This window comes from Falco rusticolus, chromosome 13, assembly GCF_015220075.1.
Source record: "Falco rusticolus isolate bFalRus1 chromosome 13, bFalRus1.pri, whole genome shotgun sequence".
Taxonomy (NCBI): Eukaryota; Metazoa; Chordata; class Aves; order Falconiformes; family Falconidae; genus Falco; species Falco rusticolus.
This window is the reverse complement of record NC_051199.1, coordinates 8,891,737-8,914,283: the sequence shown is the minus strand read 5'-3', so window position 1 is coordinate 8,914,283 and position 22,547 is coordinate 8,891,737. Positions and strand designations below refer to the sequence as shown.

Genomic DNA, 22,547 nt, shown 5'->3' with positions numbered 1-22,547 from the left:
AAAGATTGGAAGTCTCAATGTACTTCAAGCAACACAAATTATTTCCTGAAGAGGAAAAAAATAATTATCAAGCAAAACACAGGCTTAATAATGATAAAAGCAAAGAATCTTACCTGCTAGGCAACAACATACAGTCAATGTCAGGTCTCTTTGTCTTGGGAATGGCATATAGTGGATACCTATCACCATGTCGAATCAACACTTGAACTGACACTAGCTTAAAATAATGAGGTGCATGACCTAAAGTGAAGAAAGAAAGAAAACAATAAAAAAAGAAGGAAAAAAAAAAAGTAAAAATTTAAGTAAATTTTACCTAATCCTTCCCCTGCACACGTTTTCTTTAAGAAAAAAAACCAGGTATAATTAGCTTGATAGCTTTGGTATTGCTAGGAAAAAAAAAATCAGAAACCATAAGAAATGGTAACTTACCATCTTAAGAAAGATTTTACTTTACATTCCAAGACAACCTATACAAAGACTCAGGTTCTTAGCACATTCTCCATATTACATCTAAAGTCCAACAAGCATACAAGCCATTACTCAAGCACTGAACTCTGCCAACACAATAAGGTTACCCTACTTTTATGGTGCCTTTCTTCCGGACCCCTATCATAACGGCAGATTTTGAAGCATGCCTAATGTGGAGGTTTTTGATATACTACTTGGTAATTCATTTTATATGCATTAGTGGGATATGCTAATAAGGACATTCATTCAGACTAACTTGCTGCTGTATCCACTACAGGGTGAAGAATGCAAATGCACCTTCTAGCTGACTACATCTAATGGTTTGGAGTCCCAAAATTAATTACTTCTGAGATTTTTATCAGAATTCCAAGTCAACTCCTTGCAATGCAGCTCACTTGTAATAAGAATTACCATTCAAACTCTCTCTCTCCCCCATCCCTTTCAAATAGGCCTCCAGTTGACCACTGACTAGAAACAGAACGACTTCCAAAACTCAGACAACAGCAAGGAAACAAAGAATAGCATATTTTGAATGATTTAACATTATTCAGCAACCAGTTGGTGTTTGCTGTACGTCCTCCAAGCACCAAAGAACTGACAACGCACAGTTATTGTTTCCAACAATCCACTAAACCGTCATTTGCATTCACAGAACTTACCTTCCATGCTGCGTTCAGCAATGGTGGGAATATTGCAGTAAACATGAGCTTCATAAACAGGATCTATTACAGGAGGCTCAGTCAGCAAATCAGGCATTATTCTCTTTCGGCTCTTTGGATTCAACCCATCTTCCCTGACGGGGTTCACTGGGATTAAATGCACTGAAAGATACAAAACATATACCATATACCTTTAGAATTATGGTGGGGGTTTTATTATTTTTTTTTAATTGTGCACAAAGACTATGTTTTTGATGAAAGGATGCCACTCTACAGGATAGATCTCTGTTGCGAATTTTTCATGATTTACATAGTCAAGGAGGCAAAGCCAGAGAGCTCTTTAGCAAAGTCGATGCTTGGCTAAGACTCCAGAAATACATCTGGATGTAGAACAATTCTGTCTTTTGCACTCTTCCTGAAGCTGCTTTGTCTGTCAGCCTCTCATGAAGCTCTAAGAGTGTGAGCAGCAAGAAAAGGGCCATAAGAGGCACAGCTGTCTCTCATCATTTTAATTTAAAAACTGATGTTGAAACACATCAGCCAAAGACAGAGCACAGTTACGATGATAGTACTACATACCACAGGAAACACAAAGTAGTTCAGATTAAAAGGGCTTGACTGTCCATCATTTTCCTTACTAATCCCCACCCTTCCATGGCTACCTTGCCAGCCTTCAATAGTCTGACTTACCCAATAAAAAAAGCACACAGAATATATTCGTTGAAATGGAACCGAGACCACCACAAAAAATGTCAAATACAAAGAAAAGCAGTTAATGCTTACCCACAGCTGGGAAATCAACAGAAATACCACTACTACATCTTCTGACATAGAGAAACATGCTGAAGTATATCTGAATTTAAGGCCAGGGTTGTATTGACAGCGTCTCTTTACCTTGTCTTGATGTGAAAGCACTAGTTAATTTATAAGCCTTACAAGACTACACTTCCATAACAAATGCACATTTTTTTTTCCTATTAGTATTTTCTGGTATTTGGACCAGAGGATTCAGAGATGAAAATGAGGAAGAAAAGTGTTCGTACTTTTACCCCTATTAGTCTTCTGTGGTGAGAAGAAAAAAAGAAAGAAAAGACGAGAACAAATTTCGAAGTAGAATTTTATTAATTCTGCTGGCTCAGTTCCTTGGTTGCATCTTGACTCCCAGTCCTGATTTTAGCAGTGAATTTGTTCCACAATACAGAGTTGTGCGGACAAAGAAAACAAATGAAGACAGCAAACTGAAGTGAAACACAGATTTTAAGAGCATGTAGCCGTTAATGTAACACAGGCTCTTCATTTTTAAACTACAATACACTACGCTTTAAATATTCTTATGTGGTTTCTCTTTGCCTGCCAAAACCAGAATTCAAGCATTCTCCACACCCTTGCTAGTGCTGTTGACATGGGTCATACCCACGAAGTGCAGTGAATTTAAACTTTTCCTTAAACCGTTTCAGATTTTGCATGACTGCCCACAGGCTTGTGCAGAGTGAAAATATTAAACTGTAATTTTGATTTCGGCCACTTAAACTGAAGAGCTCAGCTGCCATTCCAGCACTTAAATTTATCAGTCATTTTTAAGTTCGTTTTGAGGCTAAGACTCACATTATTATGAGACATTGCAAACCACTGACCAAGAAACTCTTGCAGTGACACAAAGCCTCGGCAATTTCTATCAGAGGCTGGTAACTCTGGCTTGAAGGGGGCTTGTACAAATTTGTATTTGGGGTATATACCCCAAACCTAAGAATTTGTTACAACAGTTGCTGGACCCTCCAAATAAACAGCATTACTAAACTACAACCACCCTGTCCACGGTCCAAGTATCTCAGATAGAGACTGGGCTAAAAGATGTTCTAACTTGGAACCCACCTGGGACATAACTGTGTCTCTGGATCTCTGAACATATTTGAGCAACCTGATCTGGTGAAAAAGGTCCCTGCCATGGCAGGGGAATTGGACTAGATGATCTTTAAAAGGTCCCTTCCAACACAAATTATTCTATGATTCGACTGAAATGATTCAAATTGGTTTTAGGCTGGACAACAAAAATTACCAAGGTCAAAAAACTCCAGTCGCCTCAGTAAGCACTGTCACAACAAGTAGTATTTACTTTTAGCACACTTGAAATAACACATATTGGGTGGGGAGGGGGCAAACGTCAAACCCCAAATCAACGAAACTACCAATGCAAATACCTGGGTCTTCTATTTAACTATGTTACATAGAAAAAGAAAAAAAACCCTGTATGATCTCGGCACCAGTCTAGGCAGTGTACTGGAAATTTCCACAGAACGTATGCACGTTGCAAGTATTTGGGGGAAGACACGACACAGGACCAAGGACAGGTGAATTCCAGTTGGAAAGCTGTCTTCTGCTTGCTCATCCTTCCCCGCATGGTGACCCTGAAGAGCTCACCCAGCGAGACTGGTCCTCCCCTCCCCTTGTTACAGCTCCTCACCAGCTGTACCAGCCCTGCAGTTTCAGTGCTCTGGGATGAAGACCCCAAGTGACGCAGCCCCTCTTCGTACTTCTGCCTGGTCCAAACCACGACAGAGGGCTTTTCCATAGCGGCAACCAATGTCTCAGTGGCATTTCAACTGTTTTCTCATCTTCTGCCATTCCCCAGACGTTGTTAGTGCATCACATATTTGTTTTCTCCTTTCTCCCTCCCTTTTCTTTTCAAGCGTTTGGGCTTCACTCCCTGTCTTCATTTATCCCGCTTCCTAGCTGTCATGTCCTCCTTTGCACACCTCATCCACTCCAGCTTTCTACTGCACAGACAGGTCAATTTGTTTCTCCATTTTGGTAACCCTTATACCACACAGAGCAGTTATTTAAAGCCCTTTGAAGAGCTGACTGTCCCTCTGTATCCCAGTGTTTCATTACTGAATGTCCTCCTCTGCACTGACAATCCCACCTCTGTCTCCCAAGTGGGTTCTCTGGTCCATATGCAACCAGCAGACCTACAAATAGTGATGGACACAACACAACTCAGAGACAAACAAAAAGAAGAAACACACACAAACAAAAAGAAACACAAACAAAAAGGAAAAGGAAAAAGTCCCTCATAGGGAGCTGAAATTAATCTTTCTTCCAAACTCTGTTCTGCTCTTTCAGCTGTAAATCATTAGAAGTCCAGAATTCTATTATGTAGTTTTCACATGACTTTTTATAGCTTAGCACTATTTTATATGACTTGCTGTACTAGTTCACAGTAACATGCACTTGCCCAAAACAGAAGTCTGCCAATGTGTATATAGTCATATTTAAATCTTTGATTAAGGGCGTTTTTGAACAGGATTTTTACACTGCTGTGCCCTTCAAAGCTCATGTTTTACTATGACAGGAATACGACAATGTAAAACAGAAACGAAACAGATGATTTTGATGTGCATTTCCTACAGCCAGGGCAGTTAATAAAATATATCTGGAACATATTTGGTGATCTAACTGGAAACTTTGCAAACACTGAAACTATAAAGAATATACATATTATTATAGAGGTAGTTTGACAACAAAAAGGGAAAAGAAAATACATTTTATCTCCCAATATTCATAAACCTATTTTTAAAACCAAAGAAGCTACGTAGAAACTACTTTGAAACATTTGTTTTGAGAAAGTTATACCTAGGAAAAAAAGTAGAAGGCTTACAGAAACAATAAAATGAGAGAGACCTCAATACAACTGTGCTCAGTGTCCTACCAAGTTAAATTGTTTAAAACATGAAGTAAAACTAAACACACAGGCTGGTACCAGACACAAGAAAGACCTGGTCCAACAGCAAACAGCAAGTGCTGTCCTGCGAAAGCTGGGCACTGGTCACACAGGAGAACAGTTAAACTGCTGTAGAATCATTCCTTTTTTGCAGCTCCAAACTGAGAGATGATTTTTTTTTTTTTTTTAAGACAACAAAATTCAGAGAAAATAAAATCTGAACTCTGATACTAAGTTTCATTAAACAAAAAAACTCCAGTAATTTTTAAGTCAAACCACAAAAGCTGAAGACCAAATTTTAAAATTAACTGTGTGACTATGAAATGTCTTTATGAACAAAACCAATGGCATCTGAAATACTATGACGTGTGATTTTATTCTCAAGGTACACTAAATGTGGCCTATTTAAAGACCAAGAAGTTAATTTGTCTGACTTCCATACCCCCCGGTTCCTGAATGCCACAAAGTCTACCAAAAAAGACAAATATTAGACAAGTAGTTTCTAAGCAGGAGAGACAATCATTGAGAAGTGCTTTCAGTATTGTAACATTTACTACATAGCAACTAATCCCCTCTGGAAGAATGTCAAGTTTATCAAATCAACTATTGTACTCAGAAGCCCAAGCAGGGAGCCAGGCTGATCTGAATTAGCGCTACAAAACTGACACGAATTTGACAGAATTCAGTACAGCAGAAAAACAAACACAAAGCAAAGTGCAGTTCATGTAGAAGAAACACCAAATTAGATGTTAATCACTCCATTATCAGTTTCCCTCCCTCCTGCAGTCCTAGTTTCAGCTTGAAAAATAAAAGGTATCACCACTGTTTACCAAGGAGAAAAAAGATTTATCCATGAAAAAAAGCACTAACATTTACCTAAAACCAGAAAGACAGGCAATAAAACCATTTTCCAGTTCTGTTTTCTCTTGTAGCTCCAACCAGCCTGAGAAGCTGCTGCACAAGTAGCCACGTTGGTCTCAATTTTCTGACTAAAGAGACCTGAAATTTTCATCTTTCCTAAAACAGAAGGCTCTTTCAGCCCCATGCAAACATACTATTTTAAACAGTCACATGGAAATGAAGCCACACAGCAGAAATGGAAGCAAAACCCAAAAAATCCACCTAACCACCAAAAAAAACAAACCACCAAACCAAACCCACTGTAGGTAACCTTATGCTAATGGATTAAGAGAAGCAAATGCGCATGTCAGAGAGCACAAAAAAGTTATTTATACTTCTTCCACCTTCTCCCTTCCCCCACCCCCCTTTCTGCAACTAACAGGGCACTAACAAGGCTGCCCAGCACAGAGGAACACTCAGGATGCTGAAATTCTCATGGTGAATAGAGACTTCTCCCCCAGCTGAGCTCTCTCTGAAAAGAATGGAAGCCAGAAAGGAGAAGCGTAGGGAAGAACCACCAGAAAAAGGCAGGAATGCTTCAAAACAACTGAGATGGGGAGAAGGGGGGAAGGTGAAGATGGGAAGATGTCTGCAGCAAGAAAAACCACCTGGTACGAGACCAGGCGCACGTGGGCTGAAGGGCACGTAGTGCCATGCTGGGGTACCCACCACCGGTGCAGAGGCAAGGCAGCCTGGGCACACGCCTGGGCAGCGCATCCCCGGGGTCGCTTCCAGAGCTCTGCTTCGGCTTATAAATGCATATTTGGACATCAATGCAGTTCAAATACGCCTGTGCCACACACAATCCACCCGTCTCATTTTATTCTTTTGTACAGCTAAATAAAGGCTTCGCAAGTCTCGGAGGTAAGATCTGTATTAACAGTGGGGGCCTTCATCCATAATGCACAATGCCACAATCACTCATATGCTGCATTTCAATGCTGAGCAATCACACAAACAAAAAAGGCTTATTAGCCTCACACTGGTCAAACTATCAAATACTATTAAGAAAAAAAACCATGAAAACCTTTAAAAAGGCTTTCTAAGCCTGTGAACATAAACTTCTAAGCTTCAGATATCACATTTATATAAAAATATAAATGGGGCTACTAAATGTTTACGTAAGCTTGTCTTAAATTTTCACTGTCTTTTAATTTATTAAGATTGGCCCATCTAATAAAAAACCCAAAACCCTTAGTCACTTTTATTCTAAATCAAACCACTTGCCCTACAGAACCCAATGACAAATTTCATATTTACATGTAAAATCTGTCCTCAGAGAATTTATGAAGAAGTGACAGCCCTCAGTATCTCTGCAGTCTCTGCTCCTTAACCACCTCCATCTGAACCTACCTCTTTCACCACGTACTTGCTTTCCCTAGCACGTGCCCTTCCACTTTCTCCGCTTCTGCTGTGCCTTCTGCCTGTCCAGGAGCAAGCAGGGCAGGGCTCCCCAAAGCACCACTGTGTTCTCCACAGACAGCTCCCTCTGCCACGGCTGCCCTTTCCTCTGCAGAGCAGGCTCCAAGCGTCAAGGTTTTCTTCCCAGAGCCCTGCCAGCTTCTCTGAGCACCACTCCGAAGTCAAAAAGAGCAAACGGAGCTATGGGGGAGGTGGGTAACAGAAAGAACAGTGTGGGGCCGGAGGGGACACACTGGAATTTAATCTAGAATAGCAACAACAAAATGCTCCACCTTGACACGTCCCTGGCAAGCTAAAGAAGATTCCTCCGAGTGTCATTTCTCCATTATACTTCAACCTAGCAATAGTACGCGTTTCAGGTCACATAGGTACAGCTTTCAGATTGCAACTGTAGCTGGGCAACAGAGGTAAGCACTTCCCTTCTCAGACACTTCAAAATGTTACCAACCCAAAGGTCCAAAAATGAACCACCCAAAGTACAAATTCGCCACAGCCTCACTGCAGAATTGAGCAGGAATTTCCACCCTCACAGTATTCACTGAGCAGTCAAATGGGAGTGAACAGACACTACAGATCCCTTCCTCTGAGTTTCCAAGAATTTGCAAACATTCAGCACTAGTGCCAAGTTATGGACCGAGACGTGCCCGGACACTCACACCTATTTCACATACGTTCAGTTTCTGGATTGCTGCTACAGTTCTCCCTGCTGTAAGAGAGATCACGGTAATCTTCAAGGAGTCTGTTGACTTACAGCACAATCCTATTGCCAGCACCCTATGTTTCAAGTTCTAAGACAGACTTTAAAATACACTCACGAGAAGTATTTATCAGTGTAGTAACCAAGTAGCAGATACTGCTGAAAAAAACATTCTTTTCAAGCCAGGCTTCTAATCAAAAGCCCTGAAAAATGCTTGCTATGGCAGCCTTGAATACGTGCATTTCACACTCCAGAACTGCAGATTTTGGCAGTATGCTTCTTTACAGCATATTCTGACACCAGAAGATAAAGCCCACTAGAATAATTCTTTTGATCCTATCAGGTAAACAGAGACATCTCTCTTCCAACAGCAATAATATCAATTACTTGTGAAGACGAGGCATGCTGCAACAGACTTCTGGAACAGAACATTGTATTTTGAATTCTTACATGTAACCATTAACCTGCCAAGAGAAACTGGCTAAATTCACAAAGTTGGAGGAAAGTTCCATTTTGACGCACTGATCCTTGTAGGGTGATTATGTGGGTCAATATTAGAAAAGTGCTGCTTTAATGTTTGTTCCTTGATGCCAAGCTTGTATTTCCTCATGTTCTTTAAACTACATCTTCTGTTTCAAAGTGACAACAGAGAAGTTGCAGTCCCATTTCCTTCCCAAATTACTGCTTGGTAATGGTAATTACTCTTTTCTTTTCCTCTTGCAGACCCAGACATCACAAAGCCTGAAGATTCAGTTCCTTCACTACCTTCCCTCCACCTGCAGAACTCACTCTTCATCGCCAAACACAGGGGGATGGGAGCAGGGCTGGTGACATGAGGAACCACTCGCTTTACACTGGAAAGATACTCAATGGGAAATTTGAATTAAGGTTTAGCAGAAACAGGTACTGTTTTTTCACCCTACGCACCCTGGGAATGGGAAAACCTAGACAGCAGCTTGCACAGCTCCACGCTGCCCACCGGAGCAAGCGCATCCTTACTGTGCCAATGTTACTCAAATTAAGTTACCATCATCAAGCTGACCACTAGAAAACACCAGCCCAAGCCACATTTGCTGTTAATTGCTGTTGCCTTCAAAGTAAAGGCACTTCAGCTATCTATTAAAGACTGTCAAAAATATCATTGAGGAAAAATTGCAACAAGACCTGCAGCTATAGCAACTTGCTATTATTCAGCTCACTGAAAATAAAACAAATGCTCTTTTTGGCTTGCCTGCTACGTTTTCATTTGTAACCCGAGGAAAATCACCTGTTCTTTCTACCGGAATAAACAAAAAAAAAAGACTAAAGAAAAGCTACCTAAAGTTTTCTATTTTCCATTAATTTTTTTTCTAGTTCCTTAAGATTTCTTTTTTTCTTTTTTTTTTTTTTTTTTCAGTAACTTTTCTGTACTACAGGGCAATGTTCCCCTTAGCAGTCTGAGCCACTTTTAATTAAAGTAAATAAAAATCCTGTTTCTCAGTTTAAAAGGTAGGAAAAATAAGTTTTTAGAACCACCCTGTATGTCACAGGTTTACTGGCAGAAAATGGAAACTCCGGAAGGCTAGGAGGCTGCAGATGCACCTCAGCTGATCTACTGCAAGTCAGATCTGATTGCAGGGGAATGAGGAGTAAAGTGTTTGGATTTTTAATGTGTGTGTTTTTAAGAAAAACTAACTTATACTAGCCTGGGGGGGGGGCGGGGGGGGGGGCAGGAAGAGAGACTTCACAATGGTCTCCTGCCATGCACAACCTCAAATACAAGATAAGCTAAATTTTAGTTGACCAGAATGGAACTCTATCCATGCACTCCCCAGTATGAGCTTTCACAACACAGCCCCTTCGTTCCCCCCAGAACAATCAGAACGATTGCAGCTGCAACTTGTAAGTGCATCCTAACTTCACCAATCAACATTGACATAATTTTACTGCATGAAATGCAACCACAAGCTTATTATTTGGTCTAACGTTAGCAGAGTTTTCAGCCTTCTGGGTTTTCAGATCCCTAAAGTTTCTCACTGGAGATGCAAATCCCCTTACGGACAACTGAGATCTACGATGAACTGGCTGCTTTTCTTAGCTGTTTCTCACAGCCTTGGACAGAAATAGCCAAATCCCCGACCCCTTTCCAGGAGTGGGTCAAGGCCTATTTGCCTATTTTGTGGATCACAAGTTGGGAACTTCTGTAAAGCTTTTCCTCACCTTGGGTTGATTGCCCCGGGCAGCCTCCCACAGCGGACCAGGCTCAGGCACAAAGGCCAGATCACCTTGGCTGTGTGTTCCAGTTCAAAAAGAAATAGAACAACTACACACGACCACCATGCATGGTAGCCCTACCAGCTTTAAACGGCTCGCGCCAGGGTTCCACAGAAAAGTTTCTTATTTCCAGCTGTATTAGCTGCGTGCTTTGTGATTTATTTTTTTTACAGGGTCCCAATCTGACTTACACAAGGAAAACAAATATGTTAAGAAAATCTTTCTTGCACCAAAGCACAACGTGGCAGGCCTTGTCGTGTTATGTATTTGAGACCAAATTTAATCAGACACGTTAAATTATACAATGGGCGCTTGCATTTATTGAGTCCAGATGTGGCTCTGAAAAGAGCTTTATAGTATTAGGGATTTTCCCCCCCCCTTCCCCAATTGTTTTTCAATTGACAATTCAGAAGGGCATATGGCACTGCTTAAATAGCTTCCAGGATTTTCAGCCTGACAGCAGTAACACAGCAATGCTGACTGCAAATTCGAGCCTTTTCAAGTTCTGGAGAAGACAGTTATTTTCCACTTCCCAAAGTGAAAAATTACTCTCTGTATTTTATTCTGTTTTCCTACTACACTGAAACACTACATTGTTTAACATGGAAAAGATGGATATTTCCATCAATTAAATGCACTCCTTTCTTTAAAAAAAAAAAAAAAAAAGCGCCATAATAAAGCTTTCCGTTGCCAGCTTCGTACTAATTACCTTACTGCCTGGCTCTCCAGTCGATTTGACAGGGATGGGGGAGGTTCCTACTGAGCATCCAAACAAGCAGACAAATCTCCTGCTCTATGAACACACTAAGTCAGGTATCACTTGTGCTCCAGCTTATTTACAAGATACATAAAAAAAAACAAAATCCCCACCACTGCTTATGGTGAAGCAGTTATGTTGATCCCTTGCCTCCCACGGGCTCATCAGGATTCACAAATGAGATGTGTTACATCAACTGCACCGCAATGCTATAAATGAAGCCATTCCTATAGACGTACCTGCAATAGCTGCCACATCTCATCTGGCTGCGAGATGGCTTTGACTGTCTCAAATCAGTGTCCTGAGGGCCACCAAACAAGGCTTAAGTATACAAAGACTAAGTAGGAGTTTTTTTATGGCCTGAAAGCATGCTTTTAAAAAATAACAGTAGATCCAGCCATTGTTACTTATCTAACAAGATTCATGAGCACTACAATAAGATTTTAAGGCTCCGTCCTGCTTCTCAGGCTTTTTTTTTTTTTTTTTTTTTTTTTTAAGGCTCAGTCCTACAGAACTCAGCAACTGGTAAATGAACTAATCCAGCTGAATTGTCCTGGAACAGATTTTCAAAACAGCTTTTATCAGCTGCGTTCAGGAACTGTTGGCAACTCTTCCTATTTCCATAGTACTGTCTCAAAATGAAGGTCAACATAAAAAGGTAGCTGCAGGACACAATATACTGAATGCCACTGCCACAGTTTGCCTGTGGGTGGTGACCTTTGTTAGTTTCTTTTTATCCTGTATATTTTTTGGATGTGATAAATACTAGAGTGGGAAGCTGTGCAGCAGTGATCACATCATGACTGAAAGAAAGGCGCTTGGCAGATTTCACATGTGAACCAAACACAAACATAGAGGCTGGCTACACCGAGTGTTCAGCACAGCAGAAGAAAACACGGCAAAAAGTATTTTCTCAGGAACGTGGACTGCAAATCCTCTGGCTTCAGTGATGTTTTCATCTACAGCAGCTGAGAATGATACAAAAATATGTTCCATATAGTAGAGTTCAAGATAGTTCAACAGTCACTCCTGTTCTGTTATCTAGCAAGCTGTCGCTAACACTACCAAGTCTTTGACACGGGCTCTCTGCTGCTGAAACATTCGTGCTCCCCTGCACGTATTCTTTAACAAATTCACTAACTCCTGCTCCTAAGCTCTTGCTCCTCAAGTGGATATAAAGAGCAAGTGTGCACAACTGTTTTCTATCATCCTAGATAAAACGGGTGTGTCCCCCCCTTTAAAAGACTGGACGATAGGAGCATATAGTCATCTAGAGCTTCAAGGGCATGTCATTGCCTCTTCGCCTTAGGCCTCTCCTTAGAGAGCATCCCAAAATACTCTGAATGGCTTTTTAGATTCAAGTCAACTTTTATTAGGGTGTGTACCAGAACATCAGGCTATTGAAACAGAAATCACAAAATAAACAAGTAAAACTAAAGAAACAAAACAACTTAAACACACACCTTCGCACTCTGCCCACTAGACCTTTACAAGTAGTGTTGCTCCGCTGGTGTCATGACACCAAGTCAGCAGCTTTTCGGGCTGCAACAAATTCTGTACATCTGCTCACTAGTAACATCATCTTTCTGTCACCTCTCAACACCAACAAAGCCGCTTTCTGCACCTCTCAGCAGTATCTGTGTCTGCACACCTGGGCCTGACAGAGTAATCCCTCTTCCTCTCAAAGGGCTGCCACCCAAAAGGCAGGAAAACCCACCATGTCCACAGTTCACCAGTAGCCTCTGCAAAGGCGCAGGACACAAACTCTTTAATATGTTAATGTCATCAGCCAAATACAATCCACAGACATCTGGCACTTCTCTACATCAGTGTCCTTCCAAGATAAAAAGCCTTACAAATTCAAATCAATATTTTAACTACTGCATTGAATTAGCACCTTTCTGTTTCACATCTAATCCCAACTGTTTTCTGTCCACAAACTGACCTGCTCGGGGAAGTGATCTCAACACCATATGCCACTGCTTACCCAAGCCAAGCCAGCTCGCTTGTCTGTCCTTGTCAACACCAGGGCACAGAAAGCTGCCACGGATTTGCTAGCAGCAAACCCCACAACAACTTATTTAATACAGTACAGCCTGACAGATTTTTGTGCTGGGGAAGCCTGTAATGACAGACGTAGTCATTAATCTCAGAAATGCAGAACAGTGTTCTCTAGATCAGAGAATTATTTGTATCTTTAGGACACTTGCCTTAAACCATCTTCGAGGAAGAAGGCGAGTCTTATTTCTTGATTTCAGTATTTATATGCAGTTAGTAAACCCAAAATTACACCACATACCTTGGGATTCCAGCTCTTTTAATCCAACCATCTCACAAAAATCATAAAGGGCTTCCGAAGACTTCATATTTCACTGCAGTAAGTCCACAAAAGCCTCAGTCTCTTAAATAAAAAGTACTTAGACCCTACCTCATTAACAGATAAACCACAATACCATTTAGTATGTGCAAGCACTGCTTTTGCCTCAGTGAGTGAGCTTTGAAAATCTAAAAGGGAAGTAACTTCTGGAACAAAGATCAACCTTTTTTTTAAAAAAGCGATAAAAAACTGCTTGCAGGCTTTAAAATCTTCGAAATCAGTACAGCATAAGAAACCTTATTGATCACAGAAAATACACAAGCCCAAGAACACGTAATATTTTTTTTCAAAAATCTTTACAGTGAAGTGACAAGACACTTTGGATTGAGCAAGTCACTGTATCGTTTCAGCCATAAAAGCACAGTAAAAGCACAGATAAAAGAAAAAAAACTGCCCAGAAGATAAATTGTAAGAGGAAAATTAAGAGGACTAGGAAGAAACACGAACAATAACTATTCAAAGAATATTAGGTATTTCAGAAACAAATACATACAGGAGAACTAGCACATCCATAAAACCTGTGGTCTTCCACCCAAATTTGCAGCAGCACAGTGGTGATTAAGGCAGGCACAAAGCACCGTGCAAAAGAACAACCCTATCATCAAATCTAAAGTTTAAGTAGTCATCCCTGCTTTTCTGAAGACTGCACATGGCCTATAAACAGGGGGAACAGGACTGCATTGTACCCACTGACGTTAAGATGGTTTTCCTGGCACTCTCCAGTTGAGACTGTGTCTGCAGCCTGAAGCAGGAGAGGAGGCAGATTTGGGTCAGAACACTCCTCTGATGCAGATGCAGAACACAGATCTCAAACAAAGGGCAACAATTAACATAGGAGGAATCCATCTGCAATTAACAGATAGCATTGTCCTAAAAGCCCTGATAAAAGTAAAAGAGGGATAAAGCTCATACAGCATGAATTGATTGTGAATTCTCAGAAAACAGGTCTGACATCAGAGTAGTCAGCAAAGGATTAACAAAGGGCTTGTACTAAAACAAAGCAGGGTGACAAGGCTGGCTGTACCTTCTTCTTAGTTTAAGACACCCAGGTTTTGTTTCGATGCCATCATCTCTGTAACAAAACATGAAAAAACCAAAGGAAGGCAGCCCACAGCAAGGAAAGGAGCAGCTGAGAAATTGCACATGGAAAAGAAAAAACCTTCAGGGATGAGAAGCACTTCCCACTGCCCAGCCAGCTGGACCAGGACAGCTTGGCAGGGAGAACCAAAGGGAGCCACAAAGTCAGACCCAGGCAATCCCTGCCCTCGCCTACAGGCCAGCAGAGCCCAAAGCTCCCCAGAGCACGTCTCCCTGGCAGCTGCGAGGGCTGGATCCACACAGCTGCCACCACAGTGCTGCAACTTGTCACCCCAAAAATCCCAAGCATGAGCTAGACTGTGAACCCCATGCAGGGGGGCTGTATTCCTGGGAGAACCGAGGGCTTACGTTGTGCAGACTCCACCTGCTGCAACTAACCCTCGATCACCAAACCAAATTCAACATTTCTGAAGAACGTAACAGCTGCATGTTAGAAACAAAACTAACCCTCTTTACCATTTCAACAAACAAAATAAGGTGAATTTCAGGGTTTAAAAAGCAATGTTAGAAGTGTTAAAATAGGGTTCGGGTCTGTATACAACTAACCTGTGGAAAAATCCTAAGAATAAGTTTTTTGAGCTTTAAAAGACAGGCACGCCAATCCAAAACACATCTGCAGCTACCTGTAAGGCAGCCTGACTCAGCATGACAGAGCTATGAAAAAGGAACAGCAGAGAACTGGATTAACGAGGTCCTGTTGAGCTGATAAGAGTAACACTCCTGAAATACCAAAAAACAAAAAAAGAATTTGCTAATAATAATAATAAAAAGAAGACACCTGATCTTCTGCCACACAATAAACTAATCATTTAGGCTTGGAAGGGACCTCTGCAGGTCATCTGCTCCAGCCCAGCCTCAAAGCAGGTCTAACTCAAATCAGGTTGCTCAAGGCATTGTTCAGTCAATTATAAATGGTTTGAAAGTCACACATGTTGGTTAAAACCATCTACAGCTTAGAATGATAGTAGACAGACTAAAGCTTGGGTATGACTAAGCAACTCTTAAAAGAAAAAAATAAATAAAAGTCCAAATTTCTTCACTGTCCTTAATGACAAACTGAAATTGGCCATCACCAAACTGATACACGCTGAAGTACAAGATACTCAATTGACATAAAGAGGCAAGCAACTACTGGCTCACAGAAGGACAAAAAGGAGGGAGAAAAAGTGGAACAGGATCAAGAGGCATACTCCCTATCAAAAAAAAAAACAAAAACCCCAGCACTCTTTTAAAGCTCTACAGAAAATCTGGGCTACTTACTCTATGCAGTATATCTCAAATTCTCTGCAAGTGCAATGCCAGACAGTCCCAAGCAACGGTTCCAAAAAAAATCCCTATTGAATTCGTAATAGAATAACACAACATAAACTCACAGGACTGTCAGATGAACGCAGTATCTGAAGAGGTAGGAAAAAAACTATAAAAAACCCCCTGTGAGTCACCAGAAGAAAACACGGTGCCATCATCTTCTATCAGCTCCCCCAAAAGTCTATCACATGCCCACAGACCTTCATGCAAGGAAACTGGCCGCGCACGTGGCTGCAAGGGTTCAACGGCACTGGAGCTCCTGGCAGTTACACCAGCACAACATTGATTTGCAAGAACCTGAGCAGTGCAGGTCACTAAGGAATAACCCACTCCTCGAGGAACCACCTGGTCTAGAGATAATTCCACCTTTTGGGCCTCCACAAGAACAAGACACAAGAGGGCCATGGCCTGAAGAGGAGCTTTAGGAGAAGCAAAGGCCTGACACACACCTTCACAGAAGAAACCAACAGGTCTCTCTCACAGTCACAATGAACACAATTTATATCCTTCCTCATGTCATATTTCACCCTCATTTACTTTTACAACCCCATTCTGGTGATAAACCCAAGTATCTCAAGACAGCTCCATAATAAATAGAATGACAGAGGTATTACCCACCTCCTTGAAAGAAAGGTAGGTCAAATTCACTTAAATAACATACAACTACATATAACATACAAGTCATCTTTCGGTGGATCCTATTTGTATCGATATCTGCAATCAGTGCAAGAGTCCAGTGTGGCTGGAAGCACGAACAGGAAGGATTTAACTACAGCACAGGTATGCCAAAGGTATCTTAACCATTAGCAACAAAACTGAGCTCACTCCCAGGTTAAATATACAGAGCGGGAATTAAAATCAATGCATTGGTCTCTGTAAAGACTGAGAGAAATATTAATAACTGTAAGCATAACATTTTCTCCTACTAGGACTATGCATTTTCCTTGGTTGTTTACTATCCATTCAAAACTCAAACAATTAAGGACAGGTACGTACCTACAAGACTGCCCCTATAACAAGTTGATGACTTTTCATATGTTTAAAATAATTGCAGCATGTATCACTGTAATTATTAAAGGACTGGAGCACAAACTTCAACACTTTCAAACTTCCTTGCAGGTTTGAGGACCAAGATGTGTGATGGATTTTGAGAGAAATTATGTTAAAATGCTTATTACGTCCCAGTCTTGCTTCATTCCCTCTAGGATTTAACTCAATACTGTGGTAAGGATTTGCAGACACCTAACTAATAACTCGCTGTTAGTTTTTCTGAAGTATTGGGCTTTTTTTACAGTAGCCTTCAACCATGTGTTTTAACAGCTCATATTAATCTCTGCTTAAATGCAGTTCACCTAACCATTATGGATGAAGCAGAATTGCATATTTAAAGGCGATTTATGAAGTTCAGTAGCCTGCCAAGTAACTTCTACTGGTCAAATCCTGTCCGAAGCAACTTAACCTGACCTACATTTAAAGCAAATATTTTAAAAAGATTGCTCTATTTTTGTGGGAGAAAATAAGAATGTCCCATAATATAGTTCTCAAGTATTCTTCACGTGTCCCACTTCAAGGCTTAATTTCTGGACTGGTACATTGCACTACCACTTTCAAGAATAATAAAAAAAATATTTAAATCTCCAGTTACAACAGAGCAAGCGTCTTTAACAAAAATCTGTATATTTACCATTACTTTTCTTCATTCACTACTCAAATGTACACAGCCTTGGATGTATTATTTGTGGGTTGTTTTTCCCTTTAATCTTAAATTCAGATTAAATTAGTACTTTCAAAAACCCAGAGAGACTTCTCACTAGTGGAAAATCTGCCATGCTTGTGAGCTTGAAGGCAAAATTCAGGAAGGGAGATATCTGGTCTGCTTTTAATCTCCTATGCTGGTAACACATGACAAAAACAAGTTCTCTGCACCAAAAATTCTACAGTTGTGGCTTTTCAAATACAGTTAGTTGTATAAATCAGCAAAATGCAACAGTTTAATATTTTTTTTCTTTTACTGAAGAAACTATATTCTTAAAATCCAAACCATGAGGAGTTACTGTTTGTTGGTAAAGAACTGTAAGAGATGGTGCGGAATTCACCTGAGAGAGATGATATGTATTCTGTCCAGAAACAGCCAGAAGCTTAAATTCCCTTTTTATTTAATGCCCTGGGGGTTTCTCCCCACTTCTCCTTCAGAAATTAAGTTCTGGAAAAACCCTGCTCACCTACTCTTTTTCCACAGACTTTGCATATCCCAGCTCCTCCCAGTGCCCCACAGGCAGTCTCTGGGCAAGGGGCTGTGGGTGCAGCTCGCACCCCCGTTCTGGGTCGGGGTGAAGATCAGGAGCTGGTGGCAGCTCTGCAGTGCCACAGCCACAGCATCCCAAGTTGAGGAAGCCCATCCTGCTTTGCAAATGGCAAGGCTGAACAGGGATGCAACACCCCCTCGGCTTCCACCTCTGTTCCCACCTGCAAGCCCCGGCTGAGCGTTCGGCACGGGCTCACGCTCCCCAGGACCCCAGATCCAGACCCCCAGACCCCCCCAGCACCCACTGTCCCGCAGCTTCTCCTGCAGCAGGAGCTCAAGCGAACAGCGGGGAGGATATGGAGCTAAGCCCCAAACGCCTCAGCGTTGCTCTTGTACAGCTGTGCTGGGCCACCAAGCAGGGGTGCAAACAGCAGCAACCACACCAGGGGGGCTGGCATTTAAAAATAAACAGGCTTCCAAAAGGACCTGTGCAGCAACACAGCAATTCCCTCCTAAAGGCAACACCCGGGGGGGCTGCATACGGTGCCCACAGAGTCCTCATAAAATACAAGCAGCCCGCAGCACTCAAGTCGATAAAATAAAACTCTACTGCTATGCCTTGTGGAGAATCCTGATTTCTGTTTCCTATGACTCATCTGTAAACCCAAAACCTCCAGTTCAAAACCAGATGACAGATAGCAGAGGGAAATTATTACTCGAAAAGTAAAATGTCATCTCCAGACATGCTAAAACACCAAACACCCAAGCCCGAGCCATCAAGGCAGAGAAAGTATTTAAAAGAAAAAAAACTCCCCACACTTCACACAGGAACCAGCACCCTGCCAGGGCTGCAGATGACATCCTAAAAGTAGTGGCAGAAACCAAAATGCATTCAATTAAAAAATTGAAATCCACAGTCACTGCCAAGTAAACTTTACAGTGATTACATATGTCACCTTAACAGCTAGCTTTTACATTTCCTTTCAGTTTGGTTTATTCAAGGTAATTCAAAGATAAATAGTTGAAACATCCTAAAAGGACCCACCTTCAGGCTTCCACACTGTCAGTCACAGCTGTTCTAATAGCTTGGAAGGTCTGTGCTTGCCCAAGGATTGAGTTCTCATGCACTACACCAGTCTTCCAAGGAAAAAAGAAAGCAGCTCTTCAGGCATACTTGCAACCTCCTGCTCCTGAGCTGACCTATGGGCTAACCAATGTAATTAACATTGACCGGGTCCTGAATTATGCCTTTTTCCCTCAGTGTGAGGCTGCAGGGCCACAGCTGGAATCTGACACATCCCTTACACCACACTTGAATCCAGCTGCACTGCCATCCGCCATCTGTACTACAGCAGCTCTCCCAACCACCGCACTTACTCTGGGCATTTTATACAGCACACAGGAAGAAGAAAGACCTCAACCACTGCAACCCTTTCCTCTGGCAAAAAAGAAAAAAGTACCTCAACATGCATTCACTCTGCACAGAAGCAAACTGCCCAGTTTGTCAACAGCATTACAGATAATACCGACAGAGACAAAAACACAGCCCACAATCTAGCACAGGTTATTTTTCCATTCTGCATATTATTATTTTTTTGACAAAGCAAAACTCTGAAGTCCTTTAAAAGAAGAACAATGTACTTCCATTTTAGAACAGTTTAACTGAAAAGTCTATTAAAACCAGTTCTCCCTTTTGTCTCTAGTACTGAAGTTTTAAATTGTTTTAGAACCATGACCATTTACATAAACAAAGAGGGGAAAAATAAAAACATGTATGGAGTGATAAATACTATAAGGAAAATACATCACCACTCCTTTCCATCTGACCTCAAACATAAAACAAGAGGGAAACAATGACTAGCCCCAATAAAACTTTAAGCTGCCAGTCATATTTGGTTTGGAAGTCAACCAGTCGCCCTACCCAATGGGTTTCCCAAACAAAAACTCTCACCGCTATAAATTATCCAATGGAGACATCACAGCATGCTTTCAGCAAGCAGTGGAAAAGTTTAGGAGTTTCAGCTTTTTACACTGTCATTTTTCTATACTATTTGAAAATTAAAACTTATGAAATTCCGGGGCATTTGCCACTCAAAGAAAGCTTCCCTCTGTTGCTGATCCAGTCCATGTTTCACACTGTACAATTAATTAATAGCCAAACTGAATTCGAGAACACACCCAGCTCCCAGTTTTTTGCTTCAAAGTCCAGGCCACACAATTATATAAAGGATGCTTAAAACCTTTAAGACTTGTATGTTTTCATCCAGCTTAAACTTTTTATAAAAAGTGTTCTATGTGCCTACTAGAAAAGGTAAAGAACCCTGGCAAAACTATGAATACATTTTGAGATATTCCAAAAAGTTTTCAAACTTGTTTCAAGTCTCATTCTCCTGCCATCCACCAGATATGTTCAGAAATAAAATGTGAGGCATTATTTATGTAAATAAATGCCCACAGCTTGAAAACAGTAGGACTTCCTGAAGAATGTTCCCTTACCCTACTGCTCCAAGTGAAATACCCAGGGAGCCAGCTAGGACCTCAGGCGGACAAGCCTGGCAGTGGGAAGCAGCGTACGAAAAGACCACGCTCAGACCCCGTGCCCCTTGCTCCTGTGCAAGGGCACAAAGAGCAGAACTGGTCGAGTCCCCCATTGCCCAAAACCTATGTGACAGGAGGTAGGAAGGAAAGCAGCAGGAAGGAAAGTATCATATGGGATCCACAGCAACTGCATCATCTTTGAAGAATGACTATTACAGTTTAAAAAAAAAAAAAAAAAAAAGTCCTTTCTCCAACTGTTTGGCAAAGTGCAGTCTGCTTATGTCTCCCTCTTCTCAGGATAAGGAAATGAGGAAGATTCAGCTGGCATTTGATCCAGAAAGCCAGTCCAGCACACAATGTTTGACAAAACGTGAACCGACTGCTCCACAGAGCTGCCTCCTGTACCTCTGGTACCGTGGCACTGCAGATGCAAGGCAGAGGGTAGCTTCTGCTCTGGTTTAAGCGATCCTTGCCAACTGGTCCACGTCCGTCCACTGCAACTGCTGGTGGGACAGAATATTTTTAGCATTCGGAGCTGTTATTTGCTGTCAAAGAGAGACTGGGGGGGAAACTTTCTCAATGATTTACCCTGTAAGTTAAAGAGTGCTAGTATCCATGTAAAGCACCAGCCTTGGGGCAGAAAACAACACAGGAAAGCAGACTGGAACTCATGAACCACAACAGAAGAGAAAGGGACCAAGAACAAACATCAAAACAGGACAGTTTTCTGTCGATCCTGGGTCCATCCCCAGCCTACCAACACTAAAGACTCTGAAGTCCAACAGTGGTGGTTTCCCCCAGCATTTCTCTCCTTATGTCTAAACCCACGATGTGACAACTGCTAGCTCTGAAACAGCTGCCTTGGGAGTTTGTCTTAATGGAAGGACAGACTTACATTAGGACTGCTGACACGACACCCACCACCTCCACTTCGCCGTGGCTGCAGCAATCACTGCTCATAAAGCAGTTCCAGACTCTTCACAGCATAGTCTGTTAAAGTAAACCAGCATCGATTTCTGCCTGACTAAGCAGCAAACTGCTGCAAGCAATTCCTGAACCCTCACAGCTCAAGCGTGGGACAGACTGATCTGGTCAGCCACCCCAGTGTGGGCTGTTTGCAATACTGAGTCAGAGCCTATGGAAAACCAGCTGAACTTGGCCTTGACTACTCCCTTTGCCTCAGAGTCAGCTACAGCTCACACGTCTGGCTTCAAATCACCACAGTTCCATTTGTGGACTAGCAGGGATTAAATATCAGGCATTTACAGGAGTGATGCTCTGCCCTCAAACAGGCGTTAAAAAAAGGAAGATACGTACCATTATACATACGGATAATTATGCATTTAATGTTACAGCTTCACTTTTCTAAACAAATTTAGCACAGAAAGGAAGAGACATTTTCAACATTCACTGCTCAGAAAAGCAGTTTAGAATTACTAGCCCTCCTCCACAAAGCTGTGCACTGCTTGCTAACTGGGAATCACAATCTCACAACAGCGTAAAACACCCACTTTATTCCAAATGCTTCAGGAGGTAACCCCCTTCCAACAAAACAAAACAGAAAACAAAACCAAACCAAAACCAAACATCAGTGGCTTGGGCATTTTGCCGAAGTCTAAATGTATAAACTCTCATTATCATTCCATGACCTGATAGAAATTATAGAATCATAGAATCATTTAAGTTGGAAAAGACCTTGAAGACCATCAAGTCCAACCGTTACCCCAGCACTGCCAAGCCCACCACTAAACCCTGTCCCTAAGCACCGTGTCTACACGTCTTTTAAACACCTCCAGGCATGGTGACTCCACCGCTTCCCTGGGCAGCCTGCTCCAACCCCAACCAAAGCTCAACAATGCTCTTGGTGAAGAAATTTTTCCCAATATCCAATCTAAAACCTCCCCCGCTGCAACCTAAGGCAGTTTCCTCTTGTCCCATCACTTGTTACTTGGGAGAAGAGACTGAGCCCCCCATGCCTACAGTCTCCTGTCAGGGAGCTGCAGAGAGCAATAAGGTCCCCCCCGAGCATCCTTTTCTCCAGGATAAGCAGCCCCAGTTCCCTCAGATGTTCCTCATGACACTTGTTCTCCAGACCCTCCACCAGCTC

General features: G+C 41.8%; 1 protein-coding gene across 5 annotated transcripts in view; it reads right to left on the bottom strand.

Moving 5' to 3' along the window:
• PXYLP1 (2-phosphoxylose phosphatase 1) overlaps positions 1-22,547 on the bottom strand; it is a 57,469-nt gene that overhangs the window by 15,037 nt on the left and 19,885 nt on the right. For all 5 annotated transcript variants that reach the window (XM_037407344.1, XM_037407341.1, XM_037407343.1 and 2 more), the window contains 2 exons: positions 1,128-1,289; positions 114-240 (listed from right to left, as the gene is read on the bottom strand). In XM_037407344.1, coding sequence (XP_037263241.1) covers positions 114-240; positions 1,128-1,289 — 289 coding nt within the window. The remainder of the gene's footprint in view (positions 1-113; positions 241-1,127; positions 1,290-22,547) is intronic.